The 17,340-nt window shown below is 41.0% G+C and overlaps 1 protein-coding gene across 3 annotated transcripts in view; it reads left to right on the plus strand.

Moving 5' to 3' along the window:
• Positions 1-17,340, plus strand: part of agbl4 (AGBL carboxypeptidase 4) — a 432,158-nt gene that overhangs the window by 389,735 nt on the left and 25,083 nt on the right. For all 3 annotated transcript variants that reach the window (XM_044361590.1, XM_044361591.1, XM_044361592.1), the window contains 3 exons: positions 13,032-13,121; positions 14,613-14,727; positions 16,347-16,458. In XM_044361590.1, coding sequence (XP_044217525.1) covers positions 13,032-13,121; positions 14,613-14,727; positions 16,347-16,458 — 317 coding nt within the window. The remainder of the gene's footprint in view (positions 1-13,031; positions 13,122-14,612; positions 14,728-16,346; positions 16,459-17,340) is intronic.

A 17,340-nucleotide genomic window follows, 5' to 3' on the forward strand; every position in this document is an offset into this window, starting at 1 on the left:
TGTGTCTGTGTGTGTGTGTGTGTGTGTGTTCCACAGATCGCTAATCTCTCTGAAGTCCTGTTTGTTCTCCAGGTTTGCCCCCACTACAAACATTTCCCTGATCAAAGCTGCTGAAAAGGCCTGCCACTTCAAACAAAGTATACACACATACACATACAGATACACACACATGCATCCATTCCAACACAGCTCTTCTGCCGGCACATTGTCATGGCAACCGCGTTAATCCTAAACCAACCAGCATGCAGTTGTTGCATCAGGCGAGCCAATCAGGAGTGGGAGGAGACGGAGACAAACAGGAGTCATGAGCTCAATTACCATTTCAGTGCTCATTTAATTTCAAATGTAGAAGTTTCATTTCCACCATAGACACACAGGATGGACCACGAACGTTGTGATATCTATATTCTGTAGGTATTCACCTCACACAGCAAAGGTCGTCATCATTATGTTGATTTAGAGCTATTTGTATAATTAAAAGATGAGGGTTTTCTGGTTTCATTTAAATTCAGAGGCTGTCTTCTCCCGCTTTCCAGCATCCCTACATCTGTTTTTTTTTTTTCCTTTTAGCAGTTATAAAACATTCCAAAAATACATTTTTTTTTAGATATTCCAAAAGTCATTTAATTTCCAGCGATAAGCGGCGATCTTATCTGAGACATTTGATGTCAGCTTTATCAGAGAGTTGTATTAACAGCAGGTGTTACGCTGCGTTTAAATCCTTTCAAGTTAACTTACAGAGAGATTAGGGAGATGGATCACTCTTAGAATTTTACCTTTTTTAATCACAGAAGCAAACCAAAAAAACTGTCAATTTACCCTGTGGGTAAAATGGGATCTTTTTTGTAATATTTGAAGATGCTGTTACTTCAACTCGGGATGGAATGCAGAATTATTTTCCATCAATATCAATTAACTGAGATGCTATTCAGTTTGGGAAGGAAATTAGCTTCTATTGTTCACTGTTGGGGTTGTGATTACTCTTTAATGAGGTGTTTACCTGTAGTTTGGATTTTCATGTTAATGATGGAAGCAATTTGAACGCATTTGCTCTTCATTTACAGTTAAAAGAAGAGGAATGAATAAAGGAATCTTTCAGCCTTATGTGTACTGTTAGGAGTAATAATTAATACATAATGGGAAGTCTGTCAGCAATGATGGTATCTTATTACATTCATGTCTAGACTTTGATTCACTTGTTTATCACTGCGTCACACAACTGTTGTCTCTTATGATGTGATGTTATGTGAGTCTTTGTTGCCTTTTGCCTTTAGTGCATCCCCAAAAACAGTGTATCCATTGTTTGTTCTTGGGATTCAGTTGTCTAAGACTGGTGTCTGTTTTCAGATATTTCTTCATGTCAGACAATGAACTCCTGTCCCCATCTTGCTGAATGTTTAAAGCTCTGTGAAAATTCCAGGGACAATGATGGAAATGAGACTTTATCATTCGAGCCCTGACAAAGTCTGATATGTTGTGTTTTTTTTTAATATACTGGAGTGTTGTAAATAAACCTTAACTTCTGTATCACAATTCTCACAGACAGGAATGTGACAAGGAGGGAGTCCATGCAAGAGTTTACTTAAAACAAGTGTAATTTATTAAAACTCAAGCTAACATAAAACAAACAACCAGGCGTGTAAAATAAGGTGCAAAACCAACAAAAGATGATGCAGGATAGATGTCGGCAGGAGGAAGGGAGACAACGAATGACCACATGGGCCAGTTTTTATAGCCTTGCAGGCCCAGGTGAACTAAATCATCTAACAAGCCTTCACTGTCAGCCAGTTGCCAGGGCAGCCTCCTGTACAGGGAAGGACTGGCCCAGACTGCAACAGACTCAGTCCAGCTTGGTCAGCTTAGTTGTGATGGCCTAATCCATTATTATACACGGTTCATGTTTGAAATTGACTTTTTTAAGGACTTTTTTTGTCATCAAATCATCATGCTAACATATGGATCAGAGTTGTGCTTTCCTGATAGTCCAAATGTAAGACAATACTTTTTGTTTTCTGAAAATTACACTTAAAAAGTGGGGTTTTCTTCCTCTACAGGGCAACACATTAATGTAATTAAAAAGTGTCTGTAAAATGATAATTTCCTTTTCACTGTAGCAAGCAAAATTTATTTGACAACCACAGGGGTGAACGACAGAGGGAATGTCTCGAGTGGCACGAAAGTAGTTTAAGGTCATTGAGACTTGAAGACATTATGATGCCAATTTAAGGTCAGGGTGGTCAATGAACCAGACTGAGTCAAGATGACAGATGTTTGATATCCTAAATGAGTCCTAAAAATGCTAAGAGTCAGAGAAAATCTTCCCAGCATCCCAGAACAGGCGGCTTTAAGAGCCTCACAGGAAAGTGTGTGAGAATCAGACTGAAAAACAGAATGAAGAAATTCCTGGTACAAGAGCTGATATTTAATTGAAAGCTTTGGAAATCACTAAAGAGCTTAACATACCCACGACCGAGTTCAAAGTCTGCATAAACCATTGATGCATCAAAATGGACCGCATCTCCGTTGCAGGACTTCTTCCAGCGCTTCCTCTCAGACTTCAGAGAGAAGCTACTGATTCTGATAGAAAGCTGATTCTCTTTGAGATGGTAAAACAGAATTAGAAAGACCTGCAGCCGATAGTTTGTCATATTTGCTGTATTTCATTTAAATAACCAAATTTAACTGTTATTTATTTTATTGATTTATTTTAACTGATTTGCTGTGTTCACTCACACAAACACAGTCTGTGTTATCTTCAGTCTTAAATGGGTGTTGTCTTTCAATCAGACTGTTGTGGAATAGTAACCCATATGGATTCAGTATAATGTTAGATCACAGAAACACTGAGTAAACTACTTTCTTCCTCCTGCTGATAGCATTGGTTTATTTCCGTTTATTGAAGAGCTTAACAAGCCAGCAAGTCTTCAGTAACTATAGGCTGTTAAAAACGGTGCCACTAACTGTGTGTCATACTGTTTGTTGTGATGTAAGATCTGTCCAGCCAACTGAGGAGAACAAAGGGAAGCTCCTTAAATAAGACACACAGCTGTCAGGGGCAAACATGCCAGAAGTTGTAGTAGCAGAGATGGCTAGATGGAAGACAGCAGTTGGGAGTGAACAATAGTAACTTTAGTAGCAGAACCCCGTTTACTTTTTCCCCTAATTCTGTTGCTCACATCATTCACACATTGTGTGTGTAGAAATGGTACAAAACATTTCTTTCAAATATAAAATAAAGCAGACAAAAAAAAACCCAAGCTTTTTGACAGAGCATATTATGACATTGTCTTTGTTATTTTGTTATTGTTTTTGGTGTGTCCCGATGGCCTGTTGATTTGAATGGAGCACTAAGTGGTTGTTAATGGCACGAACATGACTGTGGTTTTAAAATAGCAGAACGTCCATTAGGCTGGTATTAACAAGGTAATGGCCTGTTACTAAACTGCTGAATGACATTGTCGCTGCCACCGAGCTGATGCCCACAATGCACACATGACCACACACACGCACACACACACACACACACACACCCCATACACACCACATACAGTTCTTCAGTGCACAAACATAGGGGCATGCAGATAAACACATGTAAGTTGTCTGTATACTGTGTAAGACCATGTGTGTAGACTGGTGAGCAGCACCTCAGCCTGAAAGTGATCTACAGTAACTTTCAGTTGCCGAAGAGATGTGAGGAGAAAAAAAGATGAGAGACAAGAAAACAGGTAGAATCGAACAGAATAGAAAGGAAGAAAAATTGACTGAAAGACATAGCTGGGAGGTGTGACGGTAGTTATTAAAGCGGGCTGCACTACAGTTGTTTACCTCAGCCTGGCTGTATTGTTGTGGCTCAGAAATTATTGATAGGTAGGAAGAGACGGAGTAATAAAGAACCACACATCAGTTCTGTCTGTTTGTCCGCCTGACTGCTCCGTTTGTCAGATGGGCTTTAGTTGCAGCCTCTCTCTGAAAAGCAACAGTGGTCCGAATGACATTTAAGAACAAACTGTGTCCTCTTTGTCCATTTAGTGCTCCAGTGCAGGTGGAGGTGTTCATGTCCTGTATATCTGCTTGTCCGTGTGTAGTGTGCTTCCCTTTTTTCCTGTAGTATATTGCATTCTCCAAATACACAGTCATGTACAGTACACACACACGCACACAAACACACTCCTACTGTGTTGCTGCGATAGGGCAGCGCAGTAGGGGGTATATCCCTGGGAAATCATTTCTCCCTCTCCTTTCTTCCTATTTGTAACTTGTCCTTTCAAGCAAGACGGCCCTTAAAGTTCAGTGGCGCATTCTTCAAAAAAGGCTATTACTGGCTGCCTCTGATTCTGTATCATGCCGCGCACAGACCAGCCATCCCTCCTTTTTATGTTCCTCTCCTCCTGTCATCATTTTCTGAAGGCAAGAGAGGAGAAGTCAGGGTTTCAGAAAGGCCTGTGACCAATGCCTTGAAACCCTAAGCAGTCCCCGCCTCTGACTTTGTGCAAGACGTCCATATCATATCGCTAAAAGGGCCTATTGCTTTTGATACTTGACAGAGCTCCCTCTTTGTCTCTCTTTCAGTGAATCTCTGTCTCGCCCTCCACGCCAACTGTCTCTCACACTTGCTCTCAACAGTTACAGGGCTCTTTAAAACAGTGTGTGAATGTAAGAGATATGGGCGGCTTCTGAAAGGCTTGAGGAAAAGCTTGAAGTCGTTGTTGGCCCTGCAGACAAGACAAAGAATAAGGGTTCCCATATATGCACAATTGACAGTGGTCGAAAGGCTGGACGTCTTAACCTTTTCTGACGTATTACCACGTTTTTGGACCCCAGAATAGTACATGAACTGCCTTTTATATAGTACTTTCATCCAAAGCACTTAACAATTTGCCTCTCAGTCACCTATTCAAACACACACACACACGTACACATTTAGAGCAAAGTCTTGCCCAAAAACACTTGAAGAATATTTGATTCTGTTTTTGCTTTAAATTACATATTATTTCAGACAAATTGACTAAACAAACTTTAAAACCTCCCATGTCAATGTCTGACAGGGTCAGGTTGATAAACTGGCACACAAAAGAACATAATAGCTCATTCAACCTTGGCTGTTAAAGCACCTTTTACAGTTGATGGCAATGAAACTCCTGGTGGTAATTAAATATTAATATCTTAATATTGTTCTCCTACAGTAACATATTGATAAACCTACAATATTTAATGGTTTTTCTATGCCTTAGGTTATTTGAACTGTTGGGCCTGTCGCACAACTCACAATGTGTGAATTTCCTTTGCAGGAAAGTAGTAAGCTACATTAAAGAGTAACTTAACACCAACTTTTTTTTGTTTTGTCTCTACGTCCCGCCTTGCTCCAGTGATGTGGAAGTGTACTCCGCAGTGTGTCAGTACGCTGTGACATCACTGTTGGGTGTGCTTACTGGTGAAACAAATCACACTTCTGACCACACCCAACAGTGATGCTGGGTGTAGTTAGAGGTAAAACAGACTAGAAACTTTTAGCCAGAGATGACAGTGAAACAGTGCTTTTCATCCTGGTGTTAAGTTACTCTTTAATTTTTGCTCTGTTTATGGTAGTAATACATAACTCTGGTGCTTTAGCTCAATATCATGTCAGGAAACTTTGTCATTTTATCATAGTGTATCAATCTGAGTACTCATTTGCGACCCCAACAGGACCAGAGCTCGCAGTAGTGGCAATCTGCTCCATGGTCAATTATGGCCAAAGGCCCGTATCTCACCACCACCTCTCTCCATCAGCATAATTAGAAAGCCCTTCAGCTCAGGCTAGAATGCTGATGGCCGGCTAACACCTTGTTTAGGACAGAACGTCTCCCCTCTCTCCCGTCCCTCCGATGCTCCTCTCCCCCATCAGCATGTCTCCCTCTGTCACTCTTGTCGTCTGTGACCTCCACTGTCATCACGGCTGCCCTTGAGGAGCAGAAATCTCTCCATTTCACAGGGGACCAGACATAAGGGGGCTTGATTGCGGCAAATTGATCCATAATCACACAGCGCTCAGAGCTTTTTATCCTGCCGCTTCTTCATCTCCACTTAAGAGGCCCGCCGTTGGCGTATTTACATGCTGTCTTCTCAAGGGTTTCCTCTGCTCCCGCCCTTCTCTCTCTCTCTCTTTCTCTTTATTTCTCTGTCTCTCTACCTTTCATCCCCTTCATGACTCTTCATATTATTTTTTTCTCTCCTTCTGTGTCCCTCCCCTTTCTGTCTGGATGTGATGCCAATCGGAGTGTCTCGACATGGCCATTGTAATCCCCTCCCTAGGCCTGCTCTGTCTCTCTCTGTCTTACACACACACAAACGCACACACACACACACCTCTGACCACCACATCTCTGTTTTTGATTGCTCTCTTCAGCTACACACCAATCCAAGATGGCCAAAGAGACAGAGAGGAAGTGAAGGAGGGAGGCGGGTACAGAGAGGCGAGGGAGTGTAGAGATGAGTAGATGACGGGATGAGATGCTTCAGTGGTAGAGGTGACTTAACCAAACAGGTACCTCAGAGTGCCATCATCCAGTACTCTCACACCTCTGTCTCACTTTGTGCTGCTCTCTCCACCAAAGCACCTTGTGCGAGGAAAAAGGCAACAAATGGTTTGCACATTATTACATTATATGCACTATGCAAGACACTGTACTATAAAGCTGCATTACCAGGGTTCAACTAACAAATGGTGCATACTTTAGGGGCTGATCTGACTATTGTAATACTCAATGCATTTATATTTGACTACTTTTAGGCCAACAAAAGCATAGTATTTAGTATTTCTCAACTAGACTTTTATTCTAATAAGCTGAAGGTTTTAAAACTGCAGTTAAGTTCAAATTTAAGTGTATTGTACAGTAGGAACCACAGGAATCAATACAAAAAAATAATATCATGCCAAGGCAAAATTTAGAACACAAAAATCACAGTATGAGATTAAATATACAAACCTTATTGTTGGAAAATATTATATACAGAAAGTATAACTAATACAATAACTGGGTAAACAAACATGAATAGACTTTTTTGTTTTTCTTTTTTTTGGAGGGGTGGGAACTTTTTATTTCTAACATCCTGGCTACGCTCCTGTACATTACTATACTCCTCATCACACCTTGTTAAAAATAAGAATATATATGAATAGATGTGATATGGTTAAACAGTCGAGTGTAATGATAAGAACCATAGAAGAAAATAGATACTGTATAGTACAAAATCAAAAGCAGGAGGCAGAATTTGAAAGCGCTTGGTGCAGTTTCATGTGTTAATTTGTTGGTTTTCTGCTTCTCTTTATTCTCTCTTCACCTCTGCCTCACACTGTATCTTTCTGTCTTACTGTCTTGTGTCTGTTCATCAATCAATCCTCTGTGTCTCTGTAAATATCCTCTCTTCCTCTTTCTCCATGGGTTCGGGTGTTCACAGAAAACATAATGGCCCCATTTTATGACAATTAGTGCTGTTTATGCAGGGGCTTCCTTTTTCTACCCTTTACTGCATCTCTCTCTCTTTCTGCCTCTCCCCTCCCTACCTTCCTGAGAGTTTAGCTGTGCTATGTGTAGCGTGTGAAGTGACAGGGGATGCTTTATGAATGTGTGAGGAGGCCTTGGCAGTGCCCCTGCCTCCCTGCAATAAGATGAGCTGAATAAATCTGAGACACGCCACAGGCTCTCCAGCACCTACACACACACACACACACATGCACACACACAAAGATTTAGTCAAAGTCAGGGACCTGGTCAATTCCTGGGGAAGAAAACAGCATCATAAAACTCTTATCACTTTAGAGCCCTCCGCACTTCAGCGCATATCCCCATCCCTCTCAGTCTCTCTTTTTCTTCTTTCTTCCTTCCCCTCTCTCTCTGTTTGTCCTTGAGGTGGCAGAGGGTGGTGTCAGCGGAGGTGGAGTGAGGGGGCTGTGAAGAGGTGCAGAGCTTTGATGCTTGTTGGGGCTCACTCAGCTGGGCAGTACACGGTGCTGCATCTCGTCCCAAGGCTCTGTATAAATTCAACGCCAGTGACAATTTACAGCTCGCGCCCATCCTCGATATGACGCACTGAGCAGGGCGCCAAGCGTGTCTTGTTGCCATCACGGAAAAGTGAAGCTAATTTATTACAGTGTAAAACCCACAGAGCAGAGAGAGTGGGGAGACAGAGATATAGAGAGACCTTGGGTTGAGACTGGTATAATGTGGTATAAAGCTGTGACCAGTATGACATTGTATTTTTATTGTATCACTGTATAAGCTGGAGCAGGGTTGTATATACTGCGGCACATTTTCCATCCCTGAAAAGAGTTTAGATATTCTTTATTTCATCGGGTTTGATATAAAACCGAAGAAGCTGTTTAGTGTCCAATAAGATATTTGTAACTGTGCAGTTTAGTGCCAGTCTTAGAAATTGTCCCTCAACCTTCTATGTCACAAAGTTTGGACACTAATGATATTTTAAAAAAGTCTACCTCCATCTCCTAAAATCAAATTTACTTTTTAAGTGGGTAAATGTATTTAAATATATGCCATGATGCCATTGCTTCTAGAAAGTCTTGACAGGGCTTCCTTTGTACCTCCTGAAGAGGAATGATGAAGAAGACCTCAGTTAATTAAATCATGTCACAACTTATGAGCTTAAACTTAAAGTTCTCCAGGACTGCTGCCACAGAAAGAGCTGACCGGCACAATCAGCAGTGACCTTCAGTATCCATTAGATTTATGTTGTTTTTCACAAGCACTTTTCTTCTCTCCAGTAATTTACATATTTATCAGAGCTGAGCGTAGTTTGACATCCTTTAATTTTTTATTTCCTCGCGGCGAGCGGCAAGAGAATGAGCAGTAATGTGCCGTACAGTGCAGCGTGTGACTTTGGCAGGTGAGAAATATGCTGAGGGAGCAGTTTGATTTGGAGGTGTGGGCATAAATTTTGCTTCTGCCGCTTTCACTCACTCATCGTCGCAGCTCCCCCCTCCCTTGCCCGGCCTCCACCCTCCCAGCATACACCCCCATCCTCTTACATGCTCATTCCCCCACTCATTTTATTTCTCCTTCTCTTTCTAATTCTTATACTTTTACAGACATGTTCTCTGAGCTGCTGTGACAGATCCACAGAGGACTGTGATGATGCGGAGTTAAAGAGTTTCATAATTGAGAGACAAGGCCTCTCAGGAATAGGTGTTGTTACGTATTCTTTAAAAGAAGAATCAATCACTTTCACACATGCATATGAGCAAAGTTAAACAGAATATATTTCGTTCTGTTAATTTTGCACTTATCTTTTTCCTGCTCCTAAATCACCACACACAGTTTTTGTTCCAAAGTTTTCTTCCAAAATTACACAGCAGAAGATACCTGCATTTTCTTTTCCAGCATGTGTGGCTGCTCTATCAGAGCGACATGGACACAACATGAAGAGATAAACATCTAGTCAATTTTTAACACTCTTGACTTATCAAGAATTTCACAAAATGTTGTTTCTTCAATTTCAGCAAATAAACACACCCAGCAGGGCCAAATTCATTTTTAACTCAGCCAAATGAAGTGCTAGTGTTGACAAGATAACTTGATTAATTGATTAGTCAATTATTCTGCAACTATTTAGATCATCAGTTGAAAAGTGCAAAACAGTTGTTGGTTCCAGCTTCTCAAATGTGTGTGTCTGCTGCTTTTTTCAGCTTTATATCACTTTAATTTGAGTATGTTTAGGTTTTGGACTGTGGGTGAAACAAAACAAGCGATTCAAAGATGTCATCTTGGGCTCTGGGAAATTGTGATTGGCATGTTTTACTGTTGTGTGATATTTAACAGGCTAAATTAACCAATTAATCAAAAATACTGAGATCAACTGATAATAGAAATAATTGTTAGTACAAGCCTTAATGTATGCATAAATAATACAAACCCAATAATCATAAAGTAGTTTAAGATAAATTAGATAATCTCAAAGATTAAGATTATATAATAAATAGAAATATTTATACAAATAGAATGAAATGCATTTTAGTTTTGCTACTCGTATAAATGAAATGACAGTTTTGTTGGTTTTGTTGTATTGTTAGTTTTCTTGAGCAGAGCTTTTGTGTTTGACATTTTTCAGTACAGTTTTTCCAGGAAAGAGTGTTAGATCATTTTTGTTACCTTACAAAGCTGCCTTTCAGTCTAATCCCCTTCTTTCTCTCTGTCTTTCACTTTTCATTCCCTCTCTTGATCTGTCTCTCTCCCTCTCGTGACAGCCCTCCGCCTGCTGATCTCTAGTGACACCTTGAGTTCAGGAGATGCTGCTGCAGCGCTGTGCTCTTGAGGCTCAACCGTGACTTGACCCTAACCCTCATGTTATATGTCACCTACACCTAAGCCAAAAAAATCTGATTTAGCGTTACATATAGCCAAGCTATGGTATTTGGTTCCTGCAGGTTCCCTCTGGGTATTGGAGTGCCTATGGAATTGTGGGACTTAATTTTGTGCTACAATGCTTGGCTGGGCACAGTCAGATACAGAGGAACACAGAGATATAGGCACATAAACACAACAACTACTTGGGGAGCATTTGTGAAAGTCCTGAGGAGACATAGTGACACACACATACACACACAACGATGTGGGATAAACAGTGGATCCATTGTAAGCTCCAGGAGCCTGCTGGAAGAGATTGTTTTGATGAAGCAGCAAGGGCACACTAGCACTGAGACTAAATGTAGCATGGCCACGATGGTTGAATTCCCCAACTGTCAGGACCTTGGCAGCTGTCTCTGGTTTGGCTCACAACTTTCTGGGTTCTTGGTTTTACTGTAGGGAGACAGACTGTGTGTGTACTGTATAGCTGCCTATGCTTTTTTTTTTTGTTCTTAAATGCGGCTTTGTACTGCACAATGTGTGTGTATATGTGTGTGGCAGGGCTGTATCCCTGCATCAGGAGCCTGTTTGGTGGCCTGGGGTCGAGGCCAAAGTAGAATTTCTAAGTGATGGAATTTCACAGCCACCGAGCACCCAGCGGCCAACCAAACCGCAAGCACTCACATTTACAACAAACGGCCTGCCCCGCTCCACGGAGACTCCTGAATGGCAAAGCCATTTGTCTCTGTGAAGGGCAGAGGGAGAGAAAAGCGAAATAAAATCAGAGGGAGAGTAGTTAAATGGAACAACACTTTTTTTGTTTACGACCCCTAACCACTCAAACATGCACACACACACACACACACACACACACACACACACACACACAGACTCACACACAGAGAAACACACACACACTGCTCTGAGGCTAAATTGGAATTAAGGAGAAGGAAAGGTGCATAGCCTGTTGCTAATTAGCATTTTCTCTGCTCAGCAGAAGTGGGTGGAAGAATCGATAAGATATTAAGTTTGTGTATAGCAATGAGGCACACAATCACTTTCATCCATTAGCAACAGCAGATAAGAGGAGACATACTGGCCAAGAAAACAGCAAAATTTTGACCTCTGTGATTTCAAAATGGGCCAAGAACACAGAAAAGAGACTGTTTGTTTCTACGTTATTAACTTATCTGTTTTATAGTATTTTAGGAATATGAGCAAATGATCATCAAAATGTCAACAGTGACATGACTGGTTAATTCAAAGGATAGGTTCACAAGTTTTCAAGTGTGTCCTAAAACAATTGTCTGGTTCCCAAATGAACAGCCGTTTTTTTTTTTTTTGCTGTAATGATTCCTCCTGTTCATACTGGCCATTAGCAGATACTTTCATACAATGTAAGTGATGGAGGACAAAATCCACAAGCCTCCTTTCATGCAAAAATATATTTAAAAGTTTACTTGAAGCTAATATGAAGCTTCAAGTCTTCTACTGTATATTTCAAAGTTAGTCTTTTTAATGCCAAATTCCCTCTTTTTGTTATGATCTTTCCACTGCAGCTGAACAGGAAAATACTGTCCGTTGAGACACAAAGATTGATTTTTTTTTACTAAAAAGACTAACTGTGAAAGATATCCACTTTATTTGACTGATTCAGATGGCTTAGGCCTCATATTTTCTTTAGATAAACTTAAATACATTCTTACTCAAAATGAGGATTGTGGATATTGTTCCCCATCACTTACTTTTTAAGCGCATTTAGAGGGGATCCTCTAATGGCTAGTATGAACAGGATGAATCATTACAGTGAACAAAACCTGTTTCAGTGTTGATTTGGGCACCTGACTATTGTTTTAAAACAGACTTGGAAAATTGTGAAACCTATCCTTTAACCTCTTTCAATAGGAAGTTAATTTGACTTTGAGAATAAAGAATTTTCTGTCTTTTTGATCGTGGCTTCAAACACAAAAAAGACCATCTCTGGAATTTAACCTCATTTCACAGCAGGTATCAAATAATACATTAAAACCCTTTAGTTCATTCTCCTGTGATTGAAGGATTCGAAGGAGTCGATCATATTGAGGGGAAAATCCCAAACCTCTTGCTTTGTTTTAGCGTTCTCAGTTTTGACAATTATGGTGAAATGTTGCTTAACCCTTATTTATGCAAAACTCAACTAATAAATTGACTCACACGCAAAAGAAAATTCTCCAAAGTCCTCCGAACAAAATCTCCTACAAAGAAGAGTTACTATCGAGGAGGAGAGAAGTGTGTGGCCAGACCTGATGACTTAACTCAAAGAAGACCTCTATCAGGTCACACCTGTTGCTGGCTGATTCTGACCTGTGTAGATGTATAATTCACTTTCCTGTTGAATATTCTGTGCCGTGTGTCGGTTTGATGTTTGATTCATGTGTGTCTGGCTGAAAACTGACGGCTAGGTCAGCTCTTGTTTTGACCCAGCCTCTCACACTGGACCATAAGAAGCTTCTTGTATATCTAACTCTGACACCAACTTAATCAACATAATGATTTTTTAGGTTGTCTCAGAATTTTTAGACTTGTTGTTTCTAAGTTTACCAGAACCTCTGTGCATTAACAACATCACCTCTGTCTCCCTTCAACACCCTTTTTACCTTTCCTTATACTTTTCCTGTCTGACCTCGTTCGCTCTGTCTCTCTTTCCCCCCCCAGACCACCTGAGTCCAGAGAGGGGGAAGAAGCTGGTCTTTCTTACAGCTCGCGTTCACCCTGGAGAGTCTCCTGCCTCTTTCATCTGTCAAGGTAAAGTTCTAATCAGTCAGGTCGGTGTCCTGTTTCATTGGATTGATTAAGATACTGCACAACTGGTCTGTATGTTGTGTAAGAGTTTATAATATATGTGGTGTTTAAAAAGTAGGTATACTTTTTTTTTACATTATTAATACTCAGTCTGTTATCCAGCTACACCTTCTATTGACAGTTAGCTACCAGACTATTGAAAGAGAAAGAAAAAATGGTGCACACAGTGACATGACACACAAGATTATAACAAATAAATAAAGACTTGTGGTAGTTGAGATTCATGTTCAAAAGAAAAAAAAATGTTGTATACCACTGCACACATTATGAATGTTCTTAAAAAAACGAACAACAATAAATAGAATCGAGAGAGCTACAGTATGAGCTACCTATGCATTTTTATAGAAATATATATGTTCATACATTATCTGACCATGTTAAAAATGTCCATCTCACCAGAGATTGATCATTATTTCAGAATTTGGCAGCTAGCACTAATCGCAATCTTTTTAAAATTCTATTAAATAACCTCTTTCTTAAGACATGGCACAGAGAACTTTTCCCTCTGGTCAGATTAAATTTCACATAATCTTCAGTAATACACTAATTTTTGATCAAGCTATATGTTTGAGAACTGAATACTTGAATCCTTTTTTTTTTTTTTTAATTTCTCCTCTCGTTCCTACACCTGAACCTGAGATGTGTGAAAGTTACAGGAATAGGTACAAGAAGCTGTGTTTTCTATATAATATCTCAGGAAACACAATCTGAGGATATCACAGGGAATTGTTGCACTGTCGTTGCTCCCGAGCTCCTCTAACTCAAAACTAATAAAACAGCTTGAAAAACTGGGAACCTTTGGGAAATTCTCTCCTTGTGCAGTACAACAACCTTAAAGACAATTTTAGCAGGATTTAATGACTCTTTGCTCCAGACTGAGATGAGTGGGCAGCTTAGCTCCTTCTGAGTCCCACTTCTTTGTTTATAGGTAGGCAGGTCTGAGGAGGGGAGAGATGGTGCAATAGAGGGACGGAGGGCACGGCCTCACCACTAACCGTGGTCTCTGTCCACCACTTTGACTCAGTCAGACAGGCTGTGGAAAGTCAATTAATGTTAACGAGGTGGGGAGACAGTGTTCGTGAGAAAAAATACTGTCTATCTATCTATCTATCTTTGTATGTTTCTATCTATCTATCTATCTATCTAGTATCCATGTGTGTGTTTCAGAGTGTGTGCATCATCATGAATCAGATGAGTTGGCTTCAAGCCCGCTCTGTGCTGTTTTTCCAGCGCCGTCAGCTCCATTCCATTTGTATCGATTTAGACTTGACGTCTCGTATTCCTCCCTGATTCTGACGATGCCCCCTCGCTGTCCTTCCTCCTCCTTTTGTTTCTCAAAACTCAATTAACTGCCAGCCCATCTTCAGTTTTCTTTTCAAGTCTTTTTCCCTGTGTGTGTGTGTGTGTGTGTGTGTGTATGTGTGTTTTTGATAGGTGTGATTGACTTCCTGGTGAGCCAACATCCTGTAGCTCAGATCCTAAGAGATCATGTGATCTTCAAGATCGTCCCCATGCTGAATCCTGATGGAGTCTATCTGGGAAACTACAGGTACACAAACACCCAAACACACACATATTAATTCTTAATTTGAATGCATTACTACATTAAATAGAATTCACACATTACATGGTTTTATATCCTGCTACGTGGGATTATATCCTCTTAACTCCACCTTTAGGGAGCTTAATGAATTCATATAGCTCACAGCAGTGCATTTGTTAGAAGATAGTATTTGGCCGTAGGGCTGTTCTCTCTACCAGTCTCTCTGTCCATCCTCTCCTCCTCCTTGTCTTTAACACTAGTGCTGCAGCTCTGTGGGCATCCTCCTCTCCTCTATTTTCCTCTCTTCTCTTTCCCTTCTTCATAATTGCCTTTTACTTAATAGGCTTAGCCCCGGGAATACTAATGCACACAGAGATAAGCATCAGCAGCGTGCTCCCAGCGTGTTTGTGAGTGCCATCTAGTGGTACTGCCTCGTCACTGCCTCCAAAAATATTTGCAGGGAACCTCGGTTGCTCCCCCACAGCGACAATCTTTATAATATTGTTGACTGTGATTGGTGAATGCTTAAAGGCTATTTCCATTAGTCTGTTTTCAAACAGAATGGTGATAAGCAGCACATTGTCAGTAAGTGAATAGTGATAGTCCTCACCTCACCAATTGTACATGCTCATTTATACACATGCATGCACTCTCCCCTCTCTCCCAGTCTGGCTCTCTCTCTCTCTCTCTCTCTATCTCTCTCTCTCTCCCATACACACATACACACACACACACACATACACAGGCAGGCAGACAAACACCATACAGCCATCCCGGCAGGATGCACTACAGAGTGGACTGGAATGGATACATGCAGAGCAAAGAATCAATGGCAGTTAACCTGGAATGAGTATTTTGTTCATGGCTGGCTGCTCTGCTCAGTTGCTCTACAGTATCAGTAACTCCTGTATCATTAACAGGGGCTTCGGTAGATGTCAAAAATACACATGACAACAAACAGGGCAGATCACAGTGCATCTATACATGTACAAGTATTCCATTATGGCAATTGCAGGTTGCTGGTAACACTTAAGAGTAGCAATTTACTCTCTGTGTCTGTGCTTACAGTCTATTGTTTGTATCTTTGGGGCCTAATAAATGGGTTGAATGCATTTCCTTCCTCATTTTGCAGAGCTGACTTTTGGAAGAATTTGAAACCTACATAATATGTCCGATATCATATTTACCCTTTGCCCCTTTATTTGATTGTGAAATTTATGTGCTATATAGTGCCATCAAAGATTTGCACAATGGGCCGTTTCTGCTAGCAATCACACAGTGCGATGTGTCACATTTTATAGATGCAAAAAAATACCTCTGACTCTACACCTGTCAGTGTGATGATTCATAAGTGTCTGAAACCTCATTTTGCTGCTCATTAGGGTGAACTACCAATTGTCTATAAAGGGAGTAGTGAATGATGGGATTCACACAGGGATGTTTACATTCATGGTGGTTTTCTATCAGTCTTTCTCTTCGTGGCCTTTGACGGCGCATTGATACATTTCTTGCCATGTTGCCAGCACCAAATGTTGATCAGTTGAATAGTGTGAATCTATTGGCAGGATTTTTATGTGTGCAGTAGATACAAAAACTCCACAAACTGTGTGTGTATGTGTGTTCAGGTGTTCTCTGATGGGCTTCGACCTGAATCGCCACTGGCAGGATCCCTCTCCATGGGCCCACCCCACGCTGCACGCTGTCAAACAACTCATAGTGCAGATGAACCAAGACCCGGTGAGCGAGCACACACACACACACACACACACACACACACACACACACACACACACACACACACACACATATGTACACATGTCCTCCATTCTGTGCTCAACATTCCTTCACCACATACACTGTAAAGTCTACTAGTCCCACAAACAGTTTTCTTTCTCCCTGCTTGGTTCAGCATGTTCCTCCAATCTGGGTTTAGGGTGTGTGCACTGGGGGGCATGGATAGACTAGTCAGCACCTCTAGAATGTCAGCAAGGCTCTCTTGGCCATTCAAAACATATTACTGAAGCAAGTCTCTATGCTTTCACTCTGTAACTCTACTGTAACTTTTTTCTTCTTCAGTTATAGTCTTTCAGTCAGAGGAACACTACACAGGCAGGTCGGGGATTTTTCTCTTTGTTCCTGATGTTAATTATAGGCAGAGCGGCAGGTTGGTGGGATTACTGAAGGTCAGTGTGTGTCCTGGGAATACTCTGCCCTTTTGTACACTCCTCTAATCCTGATAAGAGAGGGAGCGGGCTGGGGCGGGATGCAGGGCAGGCCAGAGATGGGGTGAGGTGCGGGGCTGGCATCGGGCAGATTAACCTTTTCCCCCGACGCTGACACTCTGATCGATAGACTCTGTCATGGCAGGGTGATCCACTCATTCCTGTCATTCACACACACACAAACACACACATACACATCCTGGGCAAACAGACACATGCACTTACTAACACTTGATCACAGCTGCAAACTGTAGCATCACACAGACAAACAGGTGTTATCAGAAGCACAAATCTATGTTTTCACCTGTCAGAATGTTTTTTTTTTTCTCTCAATTGCGTACTTTTACAAATACAATGTAATTACCACACTATTATATAGAGCAGTGGTTCCTAATGA

The sequence above is a fragment of the Thunnus albacares genome, chromosome 9 (assembly GCF_914725855.1).
Source record: "Thunnus albacares chromosome 9, fThuAlb1.1, whole genome shotgun sequence".
Classification (NCBI taxonomy): domain Eukaryota; kingdom Metazoa; phylum Chordata; class Actinopteri; order Scombriformes; family Scombridae; genus Thunnus; species Thunnus albacares.